This window comes from Eriocheir sinensis, unplaced genomic scaffold (assembly GCF_024679095.1).
Source record: "Eriocheir sinensis breed Jianghai 21 unplaced genomic scaffold, ASM2467909v1 Scaffold5, whole genome shotgun sequence".
Lineage (NCBI taxonomy): Eukaryota > Metazoa > Arthropoda > Malacostraca > Decapoda > Varunidae > Eriocheir > Eriocheir sinensis.
The window spans coordinates 2,045,205-2,069,702 of record NW_026111831.1 but is presented as its reverse complement, the minus strand read 5'-3'; the positions used below and the strand labels follow the sequence as shown (position 1 = coordinate 2,069,702).

The 24,498-nt window shown below is 45.7% G+C and overlaps 2 protein-coding genes across 2 annotated transcripts; both read left to right on the top strand.

Moving 5' to 3' along the window:
- The first annotated feature begins 141 nt into the window (after positions 1-141).
- LOC126992693 (zinc finger protein 70-like) lies at positions 142-1,263 on the top strand. Its single transcript, XM_050851497.1, has 2 exons — positions 142-151; positions 442-1,263. Exons 1-2 carry the CDS (start codon positions 142-144, stop codon positions 855-857), a joined length of 426 nt encoding a protein of 141 aa, XP_050707454.1. The 3' UTR covers positions 858-1,263.
- A 10,089-nt stretch (positions 1,264-11,352) lies between these two features.
- Positions 11,353-21,622, top strand: LOC126992679 (gastrula zinc finger protein XlCGF7.1-like). Its single transcript, XM_050851485.1, has 2 exons — positions 11,353-11,619; positions 19,306-21,622. The coding sequence occupies exon 2, from the start codon at positions 19,347-19,349 to the stop codon at positions 20,343-20,345; it is 999 nt and encodes a 332-aa protein (XP_050707442.1). The 5' UTR covers positions 11,353-11,619; positions 19,306-19,346; the 3' UTR covers positions 20,346-21,622.
- Positions 21,623-24,498: the final 2,876 nt, after the last annotated feature.

The following is a 24,498-nucleotide window of genomic DNA, read 5'->3' as shown; positions in this document are numbered from 1 at the left end:
AAACACACTCTTACACACACTGGTGAAAGACCTCATGAATGCCGTGAGTGTGGCAAAACGTTCAATCAGAAGGGTAACCTCAACACACACAGCCTTACACACACTGGTGAAAGACCTCATGAATGCCGTGAGTGTGGCAAAATGTTCTGCAGTAAGAGTGACCTCAAGACACACACACTTACACACACTGGTGAAAGACCTCATGAATGCCGTGAGTGTGGCAAAACGTTCAATCAGAAGGGTAACCTCAACACACAGCCTACACACACGGTGAAAGACCTCATGAATGCCGTGAGTGTGGCAAAATGTTCTGCAGTGACCTCAAGAAACACACCCTTACACACACTGGTGAAATACCTCATGAATGCCGTGAGTGTGGCAAAAAGTTCACTTGTAAGCGTAACCTCAACACACACACCCTTATACACACTGGTGAAAGACCTCATGAATGCCGTGAGTGTGGCAAAAAGTTCAGTGATAAGAGTCACCTCAACGCACATACCCTTATACACACTGGTGAAAGACCTCATGAATGCCGTGAGTGTGGCAAAAAGTTCAGCAGGAAGAGTGACCTCAAGAAACACACCCTTACACACACTGGTGAAAGACCTCATGAATGCCGTGAGTGTGGCAAAAAGTTCAGAGTTAAGAGTAACCTCAACACACACACCCTTAGACACACTGGTGAAAGACCTCATGAATGCCTAGAGTGTGGCAGGAGGTTCATTTCTATGTCTGTGTTGAACATGCACATCTTCAGACACTCTGGCCTGAGAGAGTTCAAGTGTGATGTTTGTAAGAAACATTTCAAGACCAAGCAGGATATTGCTCGGCACATGAAGATCCACTTCCCCTGAGGTGTTGTGTTGTGCTGCTGTAAGTGTTATGCACGGAACTTTCCATATGACTCAAGAATCACGTGACAGTACAATTCTGTATAGCTTGCACTTCTCTCTGCCATCAGTGTTCAGTTACAGGCTGGCAGCCGCGAGATCCACACGTTTGTCACTCGTCTCGTCCGCGGCTTGTATACACCGTTCTTGTTGTGCTTCACAGATAAATATATTGTGGACTAAAAACATGGACCTTTTCATAAACTCAACCAAAGTAATGTATGTGGTGGGGGGCAGCGTTTGGTAGCCCATCCTGGTTCTGACGACAGGCCTGACCAAACAGCTGTTTTCCTCGATGCATCTGCATAAGGTAAGCCTGCCGCCCATGGCAGGTTTGCCTTGTGCAGACGCATAGGGGGGAATTACACGGCTCAGGGCTGGACGCTGCGGAACACCTAGCCTCTGGCCTTGCCGTCACTTCTTAATGGGGCACGGGGAACTTGGTGACCTTCAGTGCCTCAAAAACTCAATTTCTCCAGACATCTTTCCCCTGTTCTTCGACAACACTCAGCCGTCCCCATCACCCCGGGACGCAGGGCCAGTGTGTCACCAGGGTTACCCCAGCGTGCCTTTCCCAGGTGTCCCCAGGTACCCATTTATCAACCAGCCCGAAAGGAAGGATGAACAGCTGGGTGGACTGCACGCCGACTGCCTGGGCCGGGGTTCAAACCCAGACCACGCTAACCACTGCACCACGGACACGTAATGATGGAACTCATTGCTTATAATATACCGAAGAGAGAGAGAGAGTATATTTGTCTGTGTTTCTTTCATTTTTTTCATGGTTCCCTTCTTTTCTTCAGTTACTCTTTTCCTATCTTTATCTCACACTGTTTTGTTTCATGTGTTATTTCTCTAATTTGTTTATTAATCTCTCCATCTTCATCTCTTTACTTTCTCTTTGAAGCTTGCCATCTCATTCTTTCTTTCATTTGATTTTCTCTCTCTCTCTCTCTCTCTCTCTCTCTCTCTCTCTCTCTCTCTCTCTCTCTCTCTCTCTCTCTCTCTCTCTCTCTCTCTCTCTCTCTCTCTCTCTCTCTCTCTCTCTCTCTCTCTCTCTCTCTCTCTCTCTCTCATTCTTTCTTTCTCCAACATTCTCTCATTCTTTCTGACATTCTTTTTCTCACATTCTCTCATTCTCATTCTCTCTCAGTCTCTCTGTTTCTCATTCTCATTATCATTCTCCCTCATTTCATTCTCCCTCATTTTCATTTTCTCTTAATCTCATTCTTATTCCCTCTCTCCCATTCTGCTATTTCCATTCCCTCTCTCATTCTCTAATTCCTATAATCTCATTCTCTTTCTCATTCTCTCTCATTATCATTCTCATTACCTCTCTCATTCTCTCTCTCTCTCTCTCTCTCTCTCTCTCTCTCTCTCTCTCTCTCTCTCTCTCTCTCTCTCTCTCTCTCTCTCTCTCTCTCTCACATACACACACACACACACACACATTCTTATTCTCTCATTCTATCACATCCTCTCTCTCTCTCTCTTACAGGAGTTATCTTTTGTTACTTATTCCACTCTTGTAAGTCTTTTTTTTCATCTCTGGTGATCAAGACATATCCACCATTCCACAACCATTTCTCTCCCTAAAAACATGTAACCAACCCATCTCAGTATCTGGTGCCTGACCTGTATGTTGTATTGTCTCCATTTACTGGATAATATAAATCTAACAATGACTTGCATGATTGTGTAACACGGTTAGTTGACGTCGATCGAGTCAAAAATACATGTTATTTGCGTATGGGTAAGTTTTTCTCTTTCCTGCCCCAATACTTCCTTCTATTTACTCGTAGTGAGTTTTGATCAAATCTGCGACGCTCTACATAGAAGGCTGTACATGCCTTTGATAAATAAGGCCATGGTCATTATATAATGAACTTTATACAGTTTAAGTGTGAGGGATCAAATAAGGTGAGTGTGGAACATTTCTTCTATGGAATAAAGACAAGGAAATTCTAGTGTTTTTGTATTAAAACCTGTACATATATCCTTTGTGTATATACTGCAGCAGCTGAATAACTAAAAAACATATGATATGTGGAAGAAATATGGCATCCAGTGTTTTGGGTGGAATTGCTGGTTCCGCCCACCAGCTAAGCTCCGCCCCCTTTTCCCCTTGCTTCACCTCACAGTGAAGAGCAACCCGCTGAGGGCCACTCCATGTATATAATTCCTCCGAGGTGGCAACCCGGGCTGTGCCCCGGGGTGCTGGCTCCTCCCCCAGGCTCAAGGGGCAAGGAGACGCATATGAGCACCGGGGCCACGCGCAGCTATAGAGTGTGCCCCAAACTTTATCTTTACTTTATCCTCTGCGTGGAGACAAGAAAATAAGATGTCCTTCACAACAACGTGTGGACTGGCATGTAGGAGACTGGGGGAGCACCAAGCTGTTGTTTAAAGCAAGAACGGGAACCCTGGAGGCGAATGGCAGGAACAGGGACGCGGGAAACAGAGCTGTGGCTGCAGGACACGAGAGAGAGAAACGGTGGAACATCTAACTGTAGAATGCAGCAGCTGTGAGAGGCAGAGAGGGAGTAACAGCCCCAGTGTGACAGTAACAGGCAGGGAGGAGTGGGGCAGGAGGACAACGGGGCAGTGTGCACAGTGTTGGGGCTGTGTGGAGGCAGGGAGGGAGTAACAGCCTCAGTGTGACAGTAACAGGCAGGGAGGAGTGGGACAGGAGGACAACGGGGCAGTGTGGAGGCAGGGAGGGAGTAACAGCCCCAGTGTGACAGTAACAGGCAGGGAGGAGTGGGGCAGGAGGACAACGGGGCAGTGTGTACAGTGTTGGGGCTGTGTGGAGGCAGGGAGGGAGTAACAGCCTCAGTGTGACAGTAACAGGCAGGGAGGAGTGGGACAGGAGGACAACGGGGCAGTGTGGAGGCAGGGAGGGAGTAACAGGCAGGGAGGAGTGGGACAGTAGGACAACGGGGCAGTGTGCACAGTGTTGGGGCTGTGTGGAGGCAGGGAGGGAGTAACAGCCTCAGTGTGACAGTAACAGGCAGGGAGGAGTGGGTCGGGAGGACAACGGGGCAGTGTGCACAGTGTTGGGGCTGTGTGGAGGCAGGGAGTAACAGCCTCAGTGTGACAGTAACAGGCAGGAGGACAACGGGGAAGTGTGCACAGTGTTGGGGCTGTGTGGAGGCAGGGAGGGAGTAACAGCCTCAGTGTGACAGTAACAGGCAGGGAGGAGTGGGACAGGAGGACAACGGGGAAGTGTGCACAGTGTTGGGGCTGTGTGGAGGCAGGGAGGGAGTAACAGCCTCAGTGTGACAGTAACAGGCAGGGAGGAGTGGGGCAGGAGGACAACGCGGACGTGTGCACAGGGTTGGGGCGGTGTGGAGGCAGGGAGGGAGTAACAGCCTCAGTGTGACAGTAACAGGCAGGGAGGAGTTGGACAGGAGGACAACGGGGAAGTGTGCACAGTGTTGAGGCTGTGTGGAGGCAGGGAGGGAGTAACAGCCTCAGTGTGACAGTAACAGGCAGGGAGGAGTGGGGCAGGAGGACAACGGGGCAGTGTGCACAGTGTTGGGGCTGTGTGGAGGCAGGGAGGGAGTAACAGCCTCAGTGTGACAGTAACAGGCAGGGAGGAGTGGGACAGGAGGACAACGGGGAAGTGTGCACAGTGTTGAGGCTGTGTGGAGGCAGGGAGGGAGTAACAGCCTCGGTGTGACAGTAACAGGCAGGGAGGAGTGGGGCAGGAGGACAACGGGGCAGTGTGCACAGTGTTGGGGCTGTGTGGAGGCAGGGAGGGAGTAACAGCCTCAGTGTGACAGTAACAGGCAGGGAGGAGTAGGGCAGGAGGACAACGGGGAAGTGTGCACAGTGTTGGGGCTGTGTGGAGGCAGGGAGGGCGTAACAGCCTCAGTGTGACAGTAACAGGCAGGGAGGAGTGGGACAGGAGGACAACGGGGAAGTGTGCACAGTGTTGAGGCTGTGTGGAGGCAGGGAGTAAATGCAGCCCCTGTGTGACAGTAACAGGCAGGGAGGAGTGGGGCAGGAGGACAACGGGGCAGTGTGGAGGCAGGGGGGGCGGAGTGGGACAGGAGGACAACAGGGCAGTGTGCACAGTGTTGGGGCTGTGTGGAGGCAGGGAGGAGTAACAGCCTCAGTGTGACAGTAACAGGCAGGGACAGGAGGCCAGAGGAGGACAACAGTGTTGGGGAGACAAAAAGGAAGCAGAAAGCCTTGCCAGGACAGCCCAAGTGTTCCTCACGCGGTGCCGGAAAAAAAGGCACAAATGCTTGCATGAATAAGTCCAGGGAAAAGGCTTGAAAACAAGTGATTCAAGCTGGAAAGTATAGAGCGATGGTGTATGACAGTGAGGAAGGATATGAATGGTATAACGCCATTGCCGAGCAGTGTGTGTGATGACAGCTGATGAGAATATGAGGAGGAGGACCCGCGATGGGGCGCCTGAGGTCACCAGGACAAGGCCATGACCGAGACCAAGACATGAAGTGTGAAGACATGAGCTCGTGTGCATGAGAGCAAATGGATTAAGAACTGCATGCGAATGGTTGGTGACAGTGGTATGCGAGTCAGGTGGGTGAGCAGAGAGGAAGGGAGGCGTTTCTTTGAATGGAAGGTGACTGACAGGAACAGTGAGGGTCTAGAATGGGATGTGAGAAAGTGGAAGAGAGAGATAGAGATGCAGTGAAAGGTGACGGTCTGAGGAGGTGGAAGCATGCGATGGAGCGAAAGAGTACTTTGGAGTGGTACAGGGAAAAGGAAGCCCCGCAGTGTGTCAGCTGCATGATGGAAGCCTGGGTGGTGATCTTCTCTGCCAAGCTCGAGCGCAGTGTATGAATGTGAATGCAAGAAACTACAGGTGGTCTGAGTCCCGCAGCAAAGTGTGTCAGATGTGTGACTGACAGGGGTGTGGATGAAACTGTGGCGCATGTGATGCTGGTGTGGGAGGTACCGGAGAGAAAGGACGGAGATGATGAGGTGGCACTGATGGGCTGGGAGGTGAATGGAAGGATTGCAGGAACAGGGAGGAATGGATGCTGGTGTGTGGGAGGTACTGGAGAGAGAAAGGACGGAGATGATGAGGGTGGCACTGATGGGCTGGGAGGTGAATGGGAGGATTGCAGGAACAGAGGGAATGGATGCTGCTGCTGCTGGTGTAGTGCGGCGACGGCCTGATGAACGAGCCTCCCATAACCACTTAGCCAGTGGGGTACCTCTTTGGCCGACTCAGTAAGGTGGCTCTCCGTCACGCTGGTCATGGTTCAATCCCAGGCAGCCGGGGAATACCCTCACTCTTGATTAATTTCTCGTGTTATTTCGATACACGCAGAGGACGTGTTGAGAAATAGGAAGGATGGAAAGTAAGCTCGTCGGGGCATTACAGTGGTGGCATAGCGGTGGGCATCCTCTCCTGCAGCTCTGTTGTTGAGTTTCCCCGAAGGGGTAACAGGTAGGATGGCCCATGCTCCGAGGTTGATAGAAAATGGGAATGTTGGAGGGATGTCTAAAAAGGACATTGTGGAGTTATGTCTCAAAGGGACATTGTCAACACACAGAAATTAATCTACATAGGGGGGAAAGCCGTGTAGTGCGGCGACGGCCTGATGAACGAGCCTCCCATAATTAACCCACTTAGCCAGTGGGGTACTATTTAGTCTTTGGCCGACTCGGTAAGGAGTGGCTCTCCCGTCACGCTGGTCGCGGGTTCAATCCCAGGCAGCCGGGGAATACCCTCACTCTTGATTAATTTCTCGTGTTATTTCGATACACGCAGAGGACGTGTTGAGAAATAGGAAGGATGGAAAAGAAAGCTCGTCGGGGCATTACACTGGGACAGTGCTGAAGCAAATGAGAGAATTATAGAAATCATGAAGAGTTTTCTGTGGTGTGTAAGAAATAGGGAATAGGATGATTAATAATGGATACTGCTTGTTTTGTTTTGTTTTTCCAGGTTGTGGCGATATGAAGGCTGACTCTCCAACGGGTCACTGTACAGCAAGAGCAAGAGCAAACTAGCTGCTGCTGACTCCTGTTTCTGCTGCTGCCCCTGCTGACTCCTGCTGCTGCTGCTGGTGACCCCTGCTGGTGCTGGTGCTGGTGCCGCCGTCACAGTCAGCACTCCACACAGCAGCCTCCGTCCAGTGGTGACCCCAAGACTCCGTGCTCGGGGCGAGGTGAGTGTGTGTGTGTGTGTGTGTGTGTGTGTGTGTGTGTGTGTGTGTGTGTGTGTGTGTGTGTGTGTGTGTGTGTGTGTGTGTACCATACCTGGACACGATAACAGAAAACCTTATTCCTGACATTAAACACATCGCTTATGACACACTTGTGAGACCAACACTGGAATACTGCTCCCCGGTGTGGGATCCTTACACACACAGAAACATTGACAGGTTAGAACAAATCAACACCAAGGCGGCAAGGTTCATTACAAACAGTTACACTCCAACGCCTGGAATCACAACACGGATCAAACAACAGGTAAACATGGACCCTCTTCACATACGCAGACAAGCACACAGACTTACACTTATGTACAAGATCACAAACACTCACATTGGCATTGATCCACATACATACTTACGCAACACAAACAGTCGACGTACTCGAAACACACACATCCATAAATACCAAACATATCACACTAACACTGACGCATACAAGCACTCATACTTTCCACGCACCATACGTGACTGGAACAGCCTCCCTCAACAGATTTTAGACTGCGGTACAATAGACTCATTCAAAAAACAAATACACACTCACTTGTCACCACAACACACCAACACTAACAATTACACTTGATTCACTTCCCTCCCTGGTAATAGTGGAGATTCACTTCACGCCTCCAAACTACGATATTACGCCTCCATATTATACTTAAGGGACGAAATACATGTCCCTTAACCATAATATGAAGGCTGAAAAACTTAAAAGTAAAGAAAAAGTGGTAAAGGTAGTGAAAAGGCATATTATACATGCGGCAGCGGTGGCAGTGTTGCCAACGATCCGGTTAGCGATGGTACGTTTAGCTATCGATTAGCCCACGCATGTGAAACCAGGTCCACCACGCGAGGTTATTTTTTTTTTTTTTAGAACACGCACCTTTACCTAATACTATACCCGGCTCAAACCTTCACAAAACCCTTTCGGTAAAGGTGCGTGTTCTAAAAAAAAAATAACCACGTGTGGTGGACCTGGTCTCACATGCGTGGGCTAATAACTAACGCTAACCTAGCGTACCATCCCTAACCAGATCATTGGCAACACTACTCACCTCCCCGCCGCCGCCGACACCAACACAGCGCACGTATGTATAATATGCCTTTTCCCTACCTTTACCACTTTTCTTTACTTTTAAGTTTTTCCGCCTTCATATTATGGTTAAGGGACATGTATTTCGTCCCTTGAGTATATGAATCTGCACAATTACCCCTCCCCTCGACTCCCCCGTCCCCCCAATAGCCAACAAATGTGCGTGTTATGCACCTGTACGGGTGCCCTGCGCATCATTAATACAGACCCAGATCCAGATTCCCGATAACTGATAACTGATAATAGAAAACCTTATCAGTGATAACCGATATTCGTTAACTGGAGACACAAATATAGGCGATAACCGATACCTGATATAAATCCACATTTCCGATACTAGTTAGTGATAAGTCCGATAGGCGAAAACAATACTATATTGATATTTCAAATAAAACACATATATGATTTCAAATTTTCATTATCTGTATTTTAGAAAACTTAAAAAACATGAAAACCAAACGTTGACATGTACATATGGACGATAACCGTAATACTAGAAAGGCGGAGGCTGAGCGGATAGCAGGCCCCACGTTCTGGAGGACGCGAGTTCAATCCCCGACCGGTGCCACCAAGCTGGGACTTTTCAGCCACCACCGAGTGCCTTAAAACTACCCACATTCTGTCCAGAAGACCACCTATCAACCCAGACCCTAGATTCTAGGATTAACCCTCTGAGTACCGCTATGGCGAAAACTAGTACACCCCATACCGCACTATGTGCAAAAAATTTTTCTTTCAAAACACTCGAATCTATCCCAAAACCATAAAAATGTTGTCATTCCCTTTCCGTTGCTTAGAAGTGTACCCCTTCATCTCACCCGCAGCCCGCCCCACCTGTCCAGCCCCCGCTCAGCCGAGAGCGAGTTCATGCGGCTGTGCCCGCCACTCCGTTTCAGCGCGGTTTTGTAGTTCCACACTTTACACTCAGTGCATCATGGAACAATTATATTTCGAGAAATAAGACCGGTTTGAAAATTATAAAATGACGATACGGTATCGTCAACCGTATGGGAAGCAACATTTTGTTTTTGGCAGAGGGTGGTAAGCTGTCCTGAACTTTTCCTTTGTTTTCACTATGTGGCGTATCCCATAGGATCATGAGAACCTGGGAGAGGCTAGCCCAACTCTCTAGCTATCATGTGATACCCGACTGGTCTTCGGGGAACCAAAACTTTTCGCGAAATAAGACCGAGTGTAAGGGTAACTCAGTGACGATGTGGTATCGTCACCCGTGCTATGATAACATCCAGTGGTGGCGATACCGTGTCGTCATCGGTACTCAGAGGGTTAAAGATGAGCTCCAGTAGGGCATCATGAGCCAATGCAAGATGGTGCCACTATAAACACTCGCCTGCACCAGAATGGGCTGGGCCGACCATCAGGCCCCACTGGGAAGAAGCCTTGGACCGACCATCAGGAACTCAGGATCCAATGGGAAGAAACCTACCAGTGCAATAGGCCAAGACATAACCCAAGACATGCACAAACCACTTCCTCCTCCAGCCTATTCCATAGGTCAATGCTTCTGTTTGGGAAGCTAAAGTTTTTCACATCTTGCCTACACGTGGTCGCCCTCAACTTCTTTCCATGTTCTCTCGTTTCTCTCTCGTTGCACACACACACAGGTCCTCTCTGTCCAAATGCTCCCTCTCACCACCCTGCACACTGCTATCAGGTCTCCTCTTTCTCTTCTTCTCTCCAGGGTTGTGAGCCCCATGCTATTGAGTCTCTCCTCCTAAGTCCTCCGACGTACAAAACTCATTCAAGTATCGGTAGTATCGGCTGAAAATCAGCTGATAACGATACCGATACTCTTAAAATGTGCCAATACCACCGATACTGATACCGATACTCTTAAAATGTGCCGATACCACTGATACTGATACCGATACTCTTAAAATGTGCCGATGCCACCGATACTGATACCGATACTCTTAAAATGTGCCGATACCACCGATACTGAAACCAATACTCTTAAAATGTGCCGATACTGATACCGATACTCTTAAAATGTGCCGATACCACCGATACTGGTAACAATACTCTTAAAATGTGCCGATACCACCGATACTCATACCGATACTCTTAAAATGTGCCAATACCACCGATACTCATACTGATACATCAGTACATCCCTAGTCTTCACTGCGCTAAACAGCACACTATTATTGGCAAATAGTCTAGTGGAAGACTTAGGCGTTGAGAGTGGAAGATCGTTAACGGTGCCTTGTGGGACACCTGAAGAAACAGGGACGGTGTCACATGAAGATCCATCAAGAGGAACACGTTGAGTCCAGTTAGTAAGAAATGCAGTGATCCAGTGTAGAATAGGTCCTGAAATACCATAGTATTTCAGTTTTAATGTCAGTCTTTTGTGCGAGACTTTGTCGAAGGCTTTGGCAACATCTAAAACAAATGGGTGTGTTAGATACCACTGCTGTGAAGGAAAGGAACAGTAACTGGGTGTGTTAGCAACCACTGCTGTGAAGTAAAGGAACAGTAACTGGGTGTGTTGGCAACCACTGCTGTGAAGGAAAGGAACAGTTACTGGGTGTGTTGGCAACCACTGCTGTGAAGGAAAGGAACAGTAACTGAGTGTGTTGGCAACCACTGCTGTGAGGGAAAGGAACAGTAACTGGATGTGTTCAGGGGGTCAGTATGAGGTGTTTGGCTCATGTTCATTTCATGTATCCATGTATCCATGTATCCCGACACGCTGGCATGGTCTCGTCCACCCACTTGTCCCGCCAAGACAGCCGTCCATCCCTTGGTTAATCTCGCCCACCTGAGGTGGTGGCATGCCAGTTTGAAGAGCACTGCTCTGTGCACTTTTCAATTGTATTCTCTCCTTGATGTCCTTTTTATGGTGTCTGTTCTCTGGTGTGGTTCTGCCCCTTCTTGGTTTTCAGTTTCCCTTTTCCTGAAGGTCTTTACAAGGTGCTTTTCAGCTGCCTGCTACACGGTGCCTCCAAAATGTTGAAGGCAGTTAATTCATTACTCTGGGTCTATTTTGACCCAGTTTATTTGGTGTAGTTTTCACAATATTGTGGTTGACAACTTGTAACTGATATGCTTTGTTATACATTTTAGGAATTTGCAGCTGCTTTTTTTATTTTGAATCATGTTTGTATGAGGATGTGATCTTTGTCCCCACAGCCCCTGCTGTGCAGACGTGAGAGTCTGAGGCGGTGCTGTGCTCAGCGCTCCCTGCGTCTTTGCTGCCGCTGATCTCTGTTGCAGTGGAGGCTGCAAGGTAGGGCACCAGCCTGAGTGCCCGGGACCTGCAGGAACAGACTGTCTGTGGTGTGAGGATCAGGGGTGACCAGGAGAGCCTCACCACCACCACCACCACCACCACCACCTTGCTGCTGGCATCTCCAGCCATAAAGGAAAGGAAAAGTTTGAGTGCAAGAAGACTTGAGAGTGAGAGCAGGTCCACTAGACACAGCCTTCCACACACTGGTGAAGGAAACCATGAGTGCCAAGAGTGTGGGAAAAGACTCCCTGGGAAGGGTGACCTCACCAAGTACACCCACACACTCTGGTGAAAGACCTCATGAATGCCGTAAGTGTGGGAAAACGTTCAATCAGAAGAGTAACCTCAACAGACACACCCTTACACACACTGGTGAAAGACCTCATGAATGCCGTGAGTGTGGCAAAAAGTTCAGTCAGAAGAGTAACCTCAACACACACACCCTTACACACACTGGTGAAAGACCTCATGAATGCCATGATTGTGACAAAACGTTCAGCAGTAAGTGACCTCAAAACACACCTTACACACACTGGTGAAAGACCTCATGAATGCCGTGAGTGTGGCAAAAGTTCAATCAGAGGAGTAACCTCAACACACACCCTTACACACACTGGTGAAAGACCTCATGAATGACATGATTGTGTCAAAAAGTTCAGTAGGAAGAGTGACCTCAGAAACACACCCACACACACTGGTGAAAGACCTCATGAATGCCATGAGTGTGGCAAAAGTTCAATCAGAAGAGTCACCTCAAGAATCACACCCTTACACACACTGGTGAAAGTCCTCATGAATGCAGTGAGTGTGGCAAAAAGTTCAGTGATAAGAGTAACCTCAACACACACACCCTTATACACACTGGTGAAAGACCTCATGAATGTCATGAGTGTGGCAAAAAGTTCAATCAGAAGAGTACCCTCAACACACACACCCTTAGACACAGTGGTGAAAGACCTCATGAATGCCAAGAGTGTGGCAAGAGGTTCATTTCTATGTCTGTGTTGAACAAGCACATCTTCAGACACTCTGGCCTGAGAGCGTTCAAGTGTGCTGTTTGTAAGAAACATTTCAAGACCAAGGGGGATATTGCCCAGCACATGAAGATTCACTTCCCCTGAGGTGCCGTGTTGTGCTGCTCGATGTGTTATGCATGTGTGTGTGTGTGTGTGTGTGTGTGTTTGTGTGTGTGTGTGTGTGAAGAATAGAAGAATAGAATAGAATGCATTTATTGCTCAGACTTTTACAATAAAAGAATGGAGCACAGCCCCTGTGTAACCAGTTATATCATCAACTCTTTATCTAAAATGCCTCAGAACTAATTTAATAAAATGAGCCAAATTGCTTTGCATGTGCACATTCATCCCCTATTTGTTCACCATTACATTTATCACAATACCATTCTTCTCTTCTGATATCACGGTACCTGCCACTAACAACTGGTAATTGGTTATTTCCTGTGAGAATCTTACTTATATTGATACGGTTTGTTTTACTTAGTTTAACAAGGTAATCCTCAATCCCATAAATTTCTTTATACATACTGTAACTACTACATATGCCTTTTGTTGTTATATTCCTATACCAAGTTGATATCCATAAATATTTCAACCTCTGCTCAACGGTCTTCCTAAACAACTTAACATTGTTGATGGTTTGTGGCTGCCATACGCCTGACAGACCACATTCAATACATATACGTTTTATATAGTCCAACCATGGCAATATAAAAGTACCAGACATACATAAGTGCAATAAACATGTGTACATAACATAACTCAGCTCAGTATTTTTTCCCGTAATTAACCTTGACCAATAATTTATCATCCTGCATTTTATAGATATTTCCAGTGGATACATTCCTGATTCCCCATATACAATATCTGTACTTGTATACCTATGTACATACATTACATATTTAAGATGCCTCATCTGTAAAGATTCCACTTCCCTTATAATGTCATAACCCCATATTTCGCATGCGTAAGTCGCAGCTGTCACCACCATACTATTGTACATTTCTAATTGTATATCAAATGGCAAATCATATTTTCGAGAAGTCCCAATCAGCTGATACATGACCGTAAGCCCCAAATACACTGCCAATTTTGGCTCACGAATGTGCGCGAATATGCAAGTCATCCTCTGTCGCGAGCAAGTTCGGCATCTTTCTTGCCTGTTCTTGGCCGTTCGGGGACATGTCTGCGTCCACCTCGCGACTTTTGACAGTTGGTCACGACCGCCACGAAAGTTTCATGTTGCATGAAAAATTCGTGGCCGTTCGCCGAATGTGCACGAATGTAAAATGGACGCCGAATTGTTGCCGAAATGTCGCTGACAATTCGGCATCCGATTCGCGGTGTTCGGCGAATTGTCGCCGAATTTTGACCGTTGAAATTTTAATTTTATTGGCAAATTTGTCGCCGACTCTTCGGGGACATGTTGCCGAATGGCCAAGACTATTTGGGGACATGTCCCAGAATTTTCGTAGAATTAATCACGATACGTCATATGGGTCTCGGTGGGAGGTGTACACGGGGATCTGTCTATCTATCTATCTATCTATCTATTTATGTATTATCTGTCTATCTAACTATTTCTATCTATTTATCTATCTATCTATCTATCTATCTATATCTATATCTATCTATATCTATATATATATATATATATATATATATATATATATATATATATATATATATATATATATATATATATATATATATATATATATATATATATATATATATATATATATATAAAATAATACTATAATAATAAATAGTAAACAAGAAAATATGAAAAACAAGAATAATCATAAAAATATAAAATAGGTATGGAACTAACATTTTCATTTATTACATAATTAATTTACTATTTATTAGTTTATATATATCTTAATCTCATTATTCTGCCATTATTGAACCATTGTTTCATTTTCAGTTATTTAGATTTATTTCTTCTTTCAGTTACTGGTTTGTTAATTAATATAACGTAAACATTCATTCATTCTAAAATATTTGTGGGAGAGCAAAACAAAAACAAGTCACATTCATACATTTTCTTACACGTACTATCGGAAGGAAATAGGCATAACTTGTGAGGGTTCAACAGGGTCGTCTTAGAACCCATGGAGGAGACAGCGTGTGGTGTTGATCCATGACATCCCTTTTTTTTTTTTTTTTTTTTACGTTGCTACCTATTGCGCGGCAGTATCTTCCCGGTGGGCCTGATGAACGGCCCAAGGCTTCTTCAGGTGGGGCCTGATGGTCCGCCCAGCCCGTTATGGAGCAGGCAAGTGTTTATAGTGTCGCCATCTTGCATTAGCTCATGCTGCCCCCCAGAACTCGTTCTTCATTCGCTGGACGGCTTCCTCTAGAGTCCGGGTTGATGGGTGGTCTTCAGGCGCCGGATGCTCAAAGGTGGTGGTAACTTATCCCCGGAGACGGTTGTAAGTCACGGGTCGCGTCACAAGTTTGCTCGCGCTAGGATCCTCCTCCGCAGCGATGCACAGCGCGGTCGCCGCGGCGTTCTAAGGTCAGCCCTATGGTTCACGAGTGAGGCGGTAGAGGGCGGGCAGCTAACCAGCTGATGTGATTGCAACCAATGGAAATCATTGAAACAAAGAAGACAGCCAATCAGGATCAAGGAAGGTGATTGCAACCAAACGGCGCCAGCGACGAAAACTACCGCGAGTAAGTATTTTTTTCAAGTCCGTACAGCCACGCTAAGATGGGGAAGATTAGTGAGTATTGGCAGGAGAGGAGGATACCCTGTTGGAAATATTGACGGTCAAGAGCTTTAGAAATGGAGCAGTAGTCAGGCGCGGCAGAGAGGTGTGGGTTAGAGGTGAATAACGTATGTAATGTGTGCGGGTACGAGAGAAAGTTAGAGGCTCAGGAATGCATAATACGTGCACTGAGGAGGGAGGTGAGGAAGAGTTTTGACAGTGCTAAGGAGAGGCAAGTCCTGGGGGCCGGTCTGGCGATGGCGGTGGACAAGGAAGAGGCAGGTGGGAGCACGACTGCCGGATTGGGGAACCAAGGTATGACATGCATGTGTGTGAAGGGCGGGTGACGATATGATTGGGCACGTGCTACTTGATTGATGTATATAAGAGAGAAAAGAGGATTATGGTAACAGTTGTGACCGAATGGAATAGGATGTTGGAGAGTGATGTAAAAAGGTTAAATGCATGCAATATTATTTCAGCTGAGGTCATTTTCAAAGCAGACAATTGTTGTCATTCAGTAGATCATGTCATCCTTAATCATCAGAAATCATTTTCAAGACTCAATTCTGACCTGTCACATTGCGTAGATCTTAATTGTCATTCTTAGTCAGTTGAGGTCATCTTGAAGCCAACAATTCTTGTTTCATAGTTCAATTCTTGTCATTCTTTCTCTTTTTGTTCCTCAGGTATATTTTGGAAATTGATATCATATTTACTTCCATTTATTTAATTTTGGGAGCAGGCATTAAGGCCAGGTTACCTTATATTTAGTTTAATTAGGTCAGATCAGGTTAGGTTAGATTTAATTTGATTAGGGTAGTTAGTTTTAATTGTGATCAATGAATGTGTAATATGCTTCAGTTATATAATGTGTACTCGCCATTGCCAATGGAGCTTGGGAATAGTAACACATGACTTAGTCATTCACTTTTTTTTTTATTGGATTAACCCGCAGCTTGGGTAGATATTACAGCTTGATGTAGCACGTAACAGCTAATACAGCACAACAAATAACTAATTACTGAGAAATCATATATATAGGAAGGTAGTTGGTGTGGAAGAGAAATGGCTACTAACTCTGCCCTGTGCACAGGGGGTGATAAGTGGTGCCACAAAGAGATGCTCAGGGCTGAGAAATGTAAATCAAGTAGGGGTGCATTATAGGTGCCCAGTTTGTGAAAGAGGGGACAGGAAACAGAGGAAATAGGTAACTGGAATTGTGTGGCAAAGCAGAAGGGAGGAAAGGACCTGCAGAAGCCACTCCCTCAACAGACTATTGGAAATGGTTTGACTATAGTAAGTCTGCTGGTCAACAGAAAAATATTCTTAATGTCGTGCCTGGCATGGGCACTCCTTAATAATGTTGGTTAATTATACCTCAAAGTAGAATTAATTGTTGATCACTTAAACCAGAGAGTAAAATTAGTAGTTTATTTACCAAGTCTTATAAGGCACCGTTATCGCACACAGGATTATCATCTGCCAAATAATATGGGAAGCGTGACTTTAAGAATATTACTTAAGGTAAATATATTTGTTTAGAGATTCTGATGATGAACTAAGGGTCAAGGGACAGGATTCATCCATACAAGACTAAATTGTCGCTCATAACACTTAGAACTTAGTCTAATTATAAACTAACATGTAAACACAAGAAACAAGTAGCACCAACTCACAAACAAAACCTATCAAGTGTTCCCACTAACATATGGTAAAAAACCTGCTCATTCAGTCTAACACCACTCATCAACTTAATTAAGCCTTACTACAACTACTGAGTGTTTGCACTCCACCGTGGTTACCCCTGATAATGATACACACACCATTTGTCCTTTTCCCTCTTTCCTCCTCCACACAACCCCAGGGCATGCTGGCTTGGGTCCCGACAGCAGTCAGCCAGCCTACTATCAGACAGACTTACTTCGACACCTCTGTATGGGCGATACCTCGTATAAGAGTCCTTAAATATAATATTATAGCCTAGGTATATTGATCACTTCTATGTATGTGAGGCCGGTTATGCTATATGAAACAACAAGTTGGAGAGGATGACATGGAGCCAAGAGTGCAGAATGCTGAGATACATGGGGCATGTGAGATGGACAAGTAGGGTACCAAACTAGGTGATAAGAATGTGTGGTGTGGAGGTGGTGCCCCTCTTGATCAAAGACGCTGAAGTTAGGGTTGACTGAAGATCTGCTGGGCAGCATGTTGGTAACCCTCTGCCACTTGTCAATGGTTGAAAACTCTCAGCGTCTTGCGGTGGGAGTCGAGTCCTCTGGATCCCCACGTGCACACTGACCACTCGGCCACCGGTGCACCATACGCAATCTGCAGGTGTAAGCTGATATTAATTAAATATTAATAATAATCGCCATAAAATTGTGATCAAGAATGCTGAACATGTGGCCATTATGATTTCTTGTTTTGTTCTTATGCCTCCGACTGTGAGTTGTGCACATTTACATTTGAAAGTAATCTATTACTAACTGCAAGGTCTACATATATGCCTACCTATACTCAGGAAAGAAGTTTCTAATAATTTCCTGCCTGACAACTTGACCAGGAATCAGTCTGCTGTTTCTCACAGGCTGAACTGGTACTTCTTTGCAGCGATCCACTCAGTAGTTGTGCAGGAGCATACAGAAGTCGCAATCTTCATAGTCTTCTTGGGGTCATGCTGCAAACTTCCTCCTGACTTATGTAGGCACCTGCACCTTGACTTGAGGATCCCAAAGGTCCGTTCGACAACGCATCTTGTCATGTGATGACTTGTTGTATCATTCCTCCCCAGGCGTTGTCGGGCGTGCAACTGGGGTCATCAGGAATGGCTCCATAGGATCGCACTGTCTCCTGTGAAGTTGAAAATTCATTAATCCACTATTTATCATTATGAAATGCATGAAAACTATCTTAAAAATTCTATTAATAACTATTGTTGTGGTTGATATCTTTATCTCATGACTGGCCTTTTCACAAAGTACCTGAGTTACTTTATCAATGGCCCTTGATTGGTCATTTCCAACACCGTTTCCAATAACACCTTGAAAGCTGCCACTCACAAAAACCTTAGTGTAGCCAGAACCTGGGTGTGTGTTGGGAGTGCATGTGCCCTCCTGGTTCTCCTTTCCAGGTGGGGGTGCAACTCATCACAGAGCCTGATGATTTCCTGACGGGGGAATCTATACACCTGCATGTGACTGGGTGTGTTGGCAACCACTGCTGTGAAGGAAAGGAACAGTGACTGGGTGTGTTAGCAACCACTGCTGTGAAGGAAAGGAACAGTAACTGGGTGTGTTGGCAACCACTGCTGCGAAGGAAAGGAACAGTACCTGGGTGTGTTCAGGGGGTCAGTATGAGGTGTTTGGATCATGTTCATTTCATGCATTTCATGTATCCATGTATTCCGACACGCTGGCATGGTCTCGTCCACCCACTTGTCCCGCCAAGACAGACGTCCATCCCTTGGTTAATCTCGCCCACCTGAGGGTGGCCGGCACGCCCAGTTTGAAGAGCACTGCTCTGTGCACTTTTCAATTGTATTCTCTCCCTGATGTCCTTTTTATGGCGTCTGTTCTCTGGTGTGGTTCTGCCCCTTCTTGGTTTTCAGTTTCCCTTTTCCTGAAGGTCTTTACAAGGTGCTTTTCAGCTGCCTGCTACACGGTGCCTCCAAAATGTTGAAGGCAGTTAATTCATTACTCTGGGTCTATTTTGACCCAGTTTATTTGGTATAGTTTTCACAATATTGTGGTTGACAACTTGTAGCTGATATGCTTTGTTATACATTCTAGGAATTTGCAGCTGCTTTTTTTATTTTGAATCATGTTTGTATGAGGATGTGATCTTTGTCCCCACAGCCCCGCCAGTGCTGTGCAGAAGTGAGAGTCTGAGGCGGTGCTGTGCTCAGCGCTCCCTGCGTCCTTGCTGCCGCTGATCTCTGTTGCAGTGGAGGCTACAAGGCAGGGCACCAGCCTGAGTGCCCGGGACCAGCAGGAGCAGACTTTCTGTGGTGTAAGGATCAGGGGTGATCAGGAGAGCCTCCCCACCACCACCACCTTGCTGCTGGCATCTCCAGCCATAAAGGAAAGGAAAAGGTTGAGTGCAAGAAGACTTGAGACTGAGAGCAGGTCCACTAGACACAGCCTTGCACACACTGGTGAAGGAAACCATGAGTGCCAAGAGTGTGGGAAAAGACTCCCTGGGAAGGGTGACCTCACCAAGTACACCCACACACTCTGGAGGAAGACCTCATGAATGCCGTGAGTGTGGCAAAAAGTTCAGTAAGAAGAGGGACCTCAACACACACACCCTGACACACACTGGTGAAAGACCTCATGAATGCCGTGAGTGTGACAAAAAGTTCAGTCAGAAGAGTAACCTCAACACACACACCCTTACACACACTGGTGAAAGACCTCATGAATGCCGTGAGTGTGACAAAAAGTTCAGTCAGAAGAGTAACCTCAACACACACACCCGTACACACACTGGTGAAAGACCTCATGAATGCCGTGAGTGTGGCAAAAAGTTCAGTACGAAGAGTGACCTCAAGAAACACACCCTTACACACACTGGTGAAAGACCTCATGAATGCCGTGAGTGTGGCAAAAAGTTCAATCAGAAGAGTCACCTCAACAGACACACCCTTACACACACTGGTGAAAGACCTCATGAATGCCGTGAGTGTGGCAAAAAGTTCATCAGGAAGAGTGACCTCAAGAAACACACCTTTATACACACTGATGAAAGACCTCATAAATGCCGTGAGTGTGGCAAAACGTTCAGTGATAAGGGTCACCTCAACATACACACCCTTACACACACTGGTGAAAGACCTCATGAATGCCGTGAGTGTGGCAAAAAGTTCAGTGATAAGAGTAACCTCAACAGACACACCCTTACACACACTGATGAAAGACCTCATGAATGCCGTGAGTGTGGCAAAAAGTTCAGAGCCAAGAGTGACCTGAACACACACACTTTTATACACACTGGTGAAAGACCTCATGAATGCCAAGAGTGTGGCAAGAGGTTCATTTCTATGTCTGTGTTGGACAAGCACATCTTCAGACACTCTGGCCTGAGAGAGTTCAAGTGTGATGTTTGTAAGAAACATTTCAAGACCAAGCAGGATATTACTCGGCACATGAAGATCCACTTCCCCTGAGGTGTTGTGTTGTGCTGCTGTAAGTGTTATGCACGGAACTTTCCATATGACTCAAGAATCACGTGACAGTACAATTCTGTATAGCTTGCACTTCTCTCTGCCAGCAGTGGTCAGTTACAGGCTGGCAGCCGCGACATCCACACGTTTGTCACTCGTCTCGTTCGTGGCTTGTATACACCGTTCTTGTTGTGCTTCACAGATAAATACATTGTGGACTAAAAACATGGACCTTTTCATAAACTCAACCAAAGTAATGTATGTGGTGGGGGGCAGCGTTTGGTAGCCCATCCTGGTTCTGCCGACAGGCCTGACCAAACAGCTGTTTTCCTCGATGCATCTGCCTAAGGTAAGCCTGCCGCCCATGGCAGGTTTACCTTGTGCAGACGCATAGGGGGGAATTACACAGCTCAGGGCTGGACGCTGCGGAACACCTGGCCTCTGGCCTTGCCGTCACTTCTTAATGGGGCACAGGGAACTTGGTGACCTTCAGTGCCTCAAAAACTCAATTTCTCCAGACATCTTTCCCCTGTCCTTCGACAACACTCAGCCGTCCCCATCACCCCGGGACGCAGGGCCAGTGTGTCACCAGGGTTACCCCAGCGTGCCTTTCCCAGGTGTCCCCAGGTACCCATTTATCAACCAGCCCGAAAGGAAGGATGAACAGCTGGATGGACTGCACGCCGACTGCCCGGGCCAGGGTTCAAACTTCAAACCCAGACCACGCTAACCACTGCACCACGGACACGTAATGATGGAACTCATTGCTTATAATATACCGAAGAGAGAGAGAGAGTGAGAGTATATTTGTCTGTGTTTCTTTCATTTTTTTCATGGTTCCCTTCTTTTCTTCAGTTACTCTTTTCCTATCTTTATCTCACACTGTTTTGTTTCATGTGTTATTTCTCTAATTTGTTTATTAATCTCTCCATCTTCATCTCTTTACTTTCTCTTTGAAGCTTGCCATCTCATTCTTTCTTTCATTTGATTCTCTCTCTCTCTCCAACATTCTCTCATTCTTTCTGACATTCTTTTTCTCACATTCTCTCAATCTCATTCTCATTCTCTCTCAGTCTCTCTGTTTCTCATTCTCATTATCATTCTCCCTCATTTCATTCTCCCTCATTTTCATTTTCTCTCAATCTCATTCTTATTCCCTCTCTCCCATTCTGCCATTTTCATTCCCTCTCTCATTTTCTCATTCTTATTCTGTGTATGGCCCGTCGAGCACCGCGCCGACTTTGAAGGTAATAAAACATAATTTTACCTTTTTAGGAACACACTTAGGAAAACACTAGCATCGTGCTGTTGTCATTTATTGAAAAGAGAGAGAGAGAGAGAGAGAGAGAGAGAGAGAGAGAGAGAGAGAGAGAGAGAGAGGTGGATGTAGGCTAAACGGGTAGGCAGAGGGGGAGGGAGAAGGGGTGGTACAGTAGGTGGTGGGGACTGGGGGAGTGGTGCTATACATACAGACAGATAAACAGGATGGGCGGGAAGGGAAATGGAGAGAGGGAATAGGGTGAGGGCAAAGGATGAAGAGAGGGTGTGGGTCGAAAGAAGGAAGAAAGGAGAAGAGAGGGAGAGACATAATGACACACACAGAGACAGACAGAGAGAAGGCGAAGAAATGAGGGGGTAGGTAGGAGACAGAATGACAGACAGACAGACAAAGAGAGGGGCAGATAGACAAAGAAAGATAGTAGGATGATAGTATCATAAGTACTACTCACCACTATCAATAAAATATGCCTTCTACTATCACAGTCATAATACTTGTCACCATTATTATTAATATTACTATCACCAGCATCACCACATCACCAATTCAGCATCATCAATTTTTTTCATGATGATTTCCCTGTTACTGCTATATGATCGTCATCATTATTTTTTTTAACATTACCATCTTGCTATTACTTTCACCATCATTACCACCACTTTACTGTACTACTAGACTACTACTTTCCTATCAGCACAAGCCTACACCTACAGCGATTAACTTTCCAACAAATTAGCCTATTACTATGACACTGGTCACCATCACCACTAATCACTATTACATCATTTCATCATGACATCATCCAATGAACTATCATCACCATCTCAGCTACTACAGTCATCATCATCATTCATCAGGGAACATATTACTATACAATGTCTTTCTTACCTTTACAATAGAAAGTCAAGAGGAGGACTTTGCCGTATGACGGTCTAGGAAGCAATGAAATATGTCCCAGTCCACCAAACAGGGAAAAGTGGACGCGTCTGATTCTCGTATAATACGTAGGTTGTCCAGTAAGGGTTGCCATACTTCATCATATACAATATTTACATATTTGCCACCATAGCAGTAAAAACAAGGATTATCAGAATTTTAGTAGGACTTACTTTTTTTCGCAAGTATAATTAAATTACAATTACTTTATAATGTAATTAATTATAATTACAATTACTTCATTAAATTCTACATCCAATTACAATTACATTGATGTAATTAATTACATTTCTATTGAATTACAATTACAATTACTCCAACCCTGGCGTCATCTCACGAATCTTGGCGACGTCGTAGTCATTTAGCCATGTTTCAGTTACCGCTAAAATGTCAAGATCCTTTTCTTTGATGAGATCACGGATATCTAGAGTTTTATTTCCCACAGACTAAACATTTAGCAGACCACATTTTGTCTTTGTATCTGAGGAACTCGTAGCCATGATCCGTTATGTTACGAATTCTCTCATTTTCAGTCTGAAAAACTACACAACACTGGTTATTCGCCGAGTGATTGACTTCAGACTTCTTGTACCTCACACAATTTATATATTTGCTCTCAGTCCCGGGGCAGTCTTTGGCTTTATGTTCTCCTGCACATTTATAACATACTGGGTTCTCACCATTGGCCTTGGCCGTGCATTTGGACTCAATATGACCATATCTCTGACAATGATAACATATTATTGCATGGTATCTGTCTCTCACAGTATACACCCCCCATTCAAGTTTTATTCTATCATGGTGCTTGTAGATTAGTTCTGTAACAGTTGGATCACATTTCAGGATATAATGCGCTGTGCCACCGGCAGCAGGCTTACTAAAATTTTTCTCAATTTTCTCCTTAACTTGTGGAATCGAGTGTAGGAACTCATTTCTTTTAAGCAGTGTCTCAATTATCTTATCCCCAGTCTCCTCCTTGTGCACATTACAAATCATGATCTTTGGCCTCAGTTTTCCCACACTTTCAGTACTGACTTTCTCCACAGATTGCAGTTTTTGGGCCGCCTCATTCCTCATATTATCATCATCAAAGTTCATTATAATATTACCTCCAATAGTGAATCTTGAATCAGTAATCTGAATGTCACGTAATGCTTCAGAAACTTCACCTTTCAACTCTGTAGCCTTTTTATCTTGTTCAGAGGCCTTGACAACAAGTAAGTTCTTCTTAACTTTCCTCTTACGTTTGATGACCTCAGCCCAAGTTGCATCTGCTGACTCCACATGCTCGGCTCGCTGCAACACGTCTGCCACATCCTGCGCCACCTCCCCCAGCTCCTCCTTCACGCTGACCGCTCGTGACTAAACTTCTTGTTTCACTTCTGATATTTCCTTAGACAATTCCAGCTTGAATTCTTCCACTTTTTCCACAATTTTGGTAGCCAGAGATGCTTTATGAAGGCATGGGTTGCAAATCCAATTTACTTTAGATATATTCTCCGACTTAATTCCAGGCAGATGAGCACACCAGATGACACCACTTAATTAGGGCACAGACAGCACCCTATCCACTTGTCGCCTGTGGGATCCGCACAAACGTAACAGAACTCCACCGAGTTCTTGGCTCGGCCAGCCATGTCGACTCAGCGCTTTCGCAAGCAAGGCGCAGCACCTCCGACCCACGCGGCGACTCACTACTCACTCCATTCAGATGCAGGACAAACAACATGCAACTAAAAGACAGAAACACACCGGCAAGAGGAAACCAAGTGCGACATGTGTGAAGCTGAAAACGAAGACCTGCGACACTTCCTGCTCTGGTGCCCGGCCTGTGCAGAGGAAAGGAAAAAGTGTGGGAGGCTGCAGCGGCCTTACGAGGAAGAAGAAGAGGACGACACCATTGGAAAATTATTTGAAAATGAACACACCAAAGAAACAAAA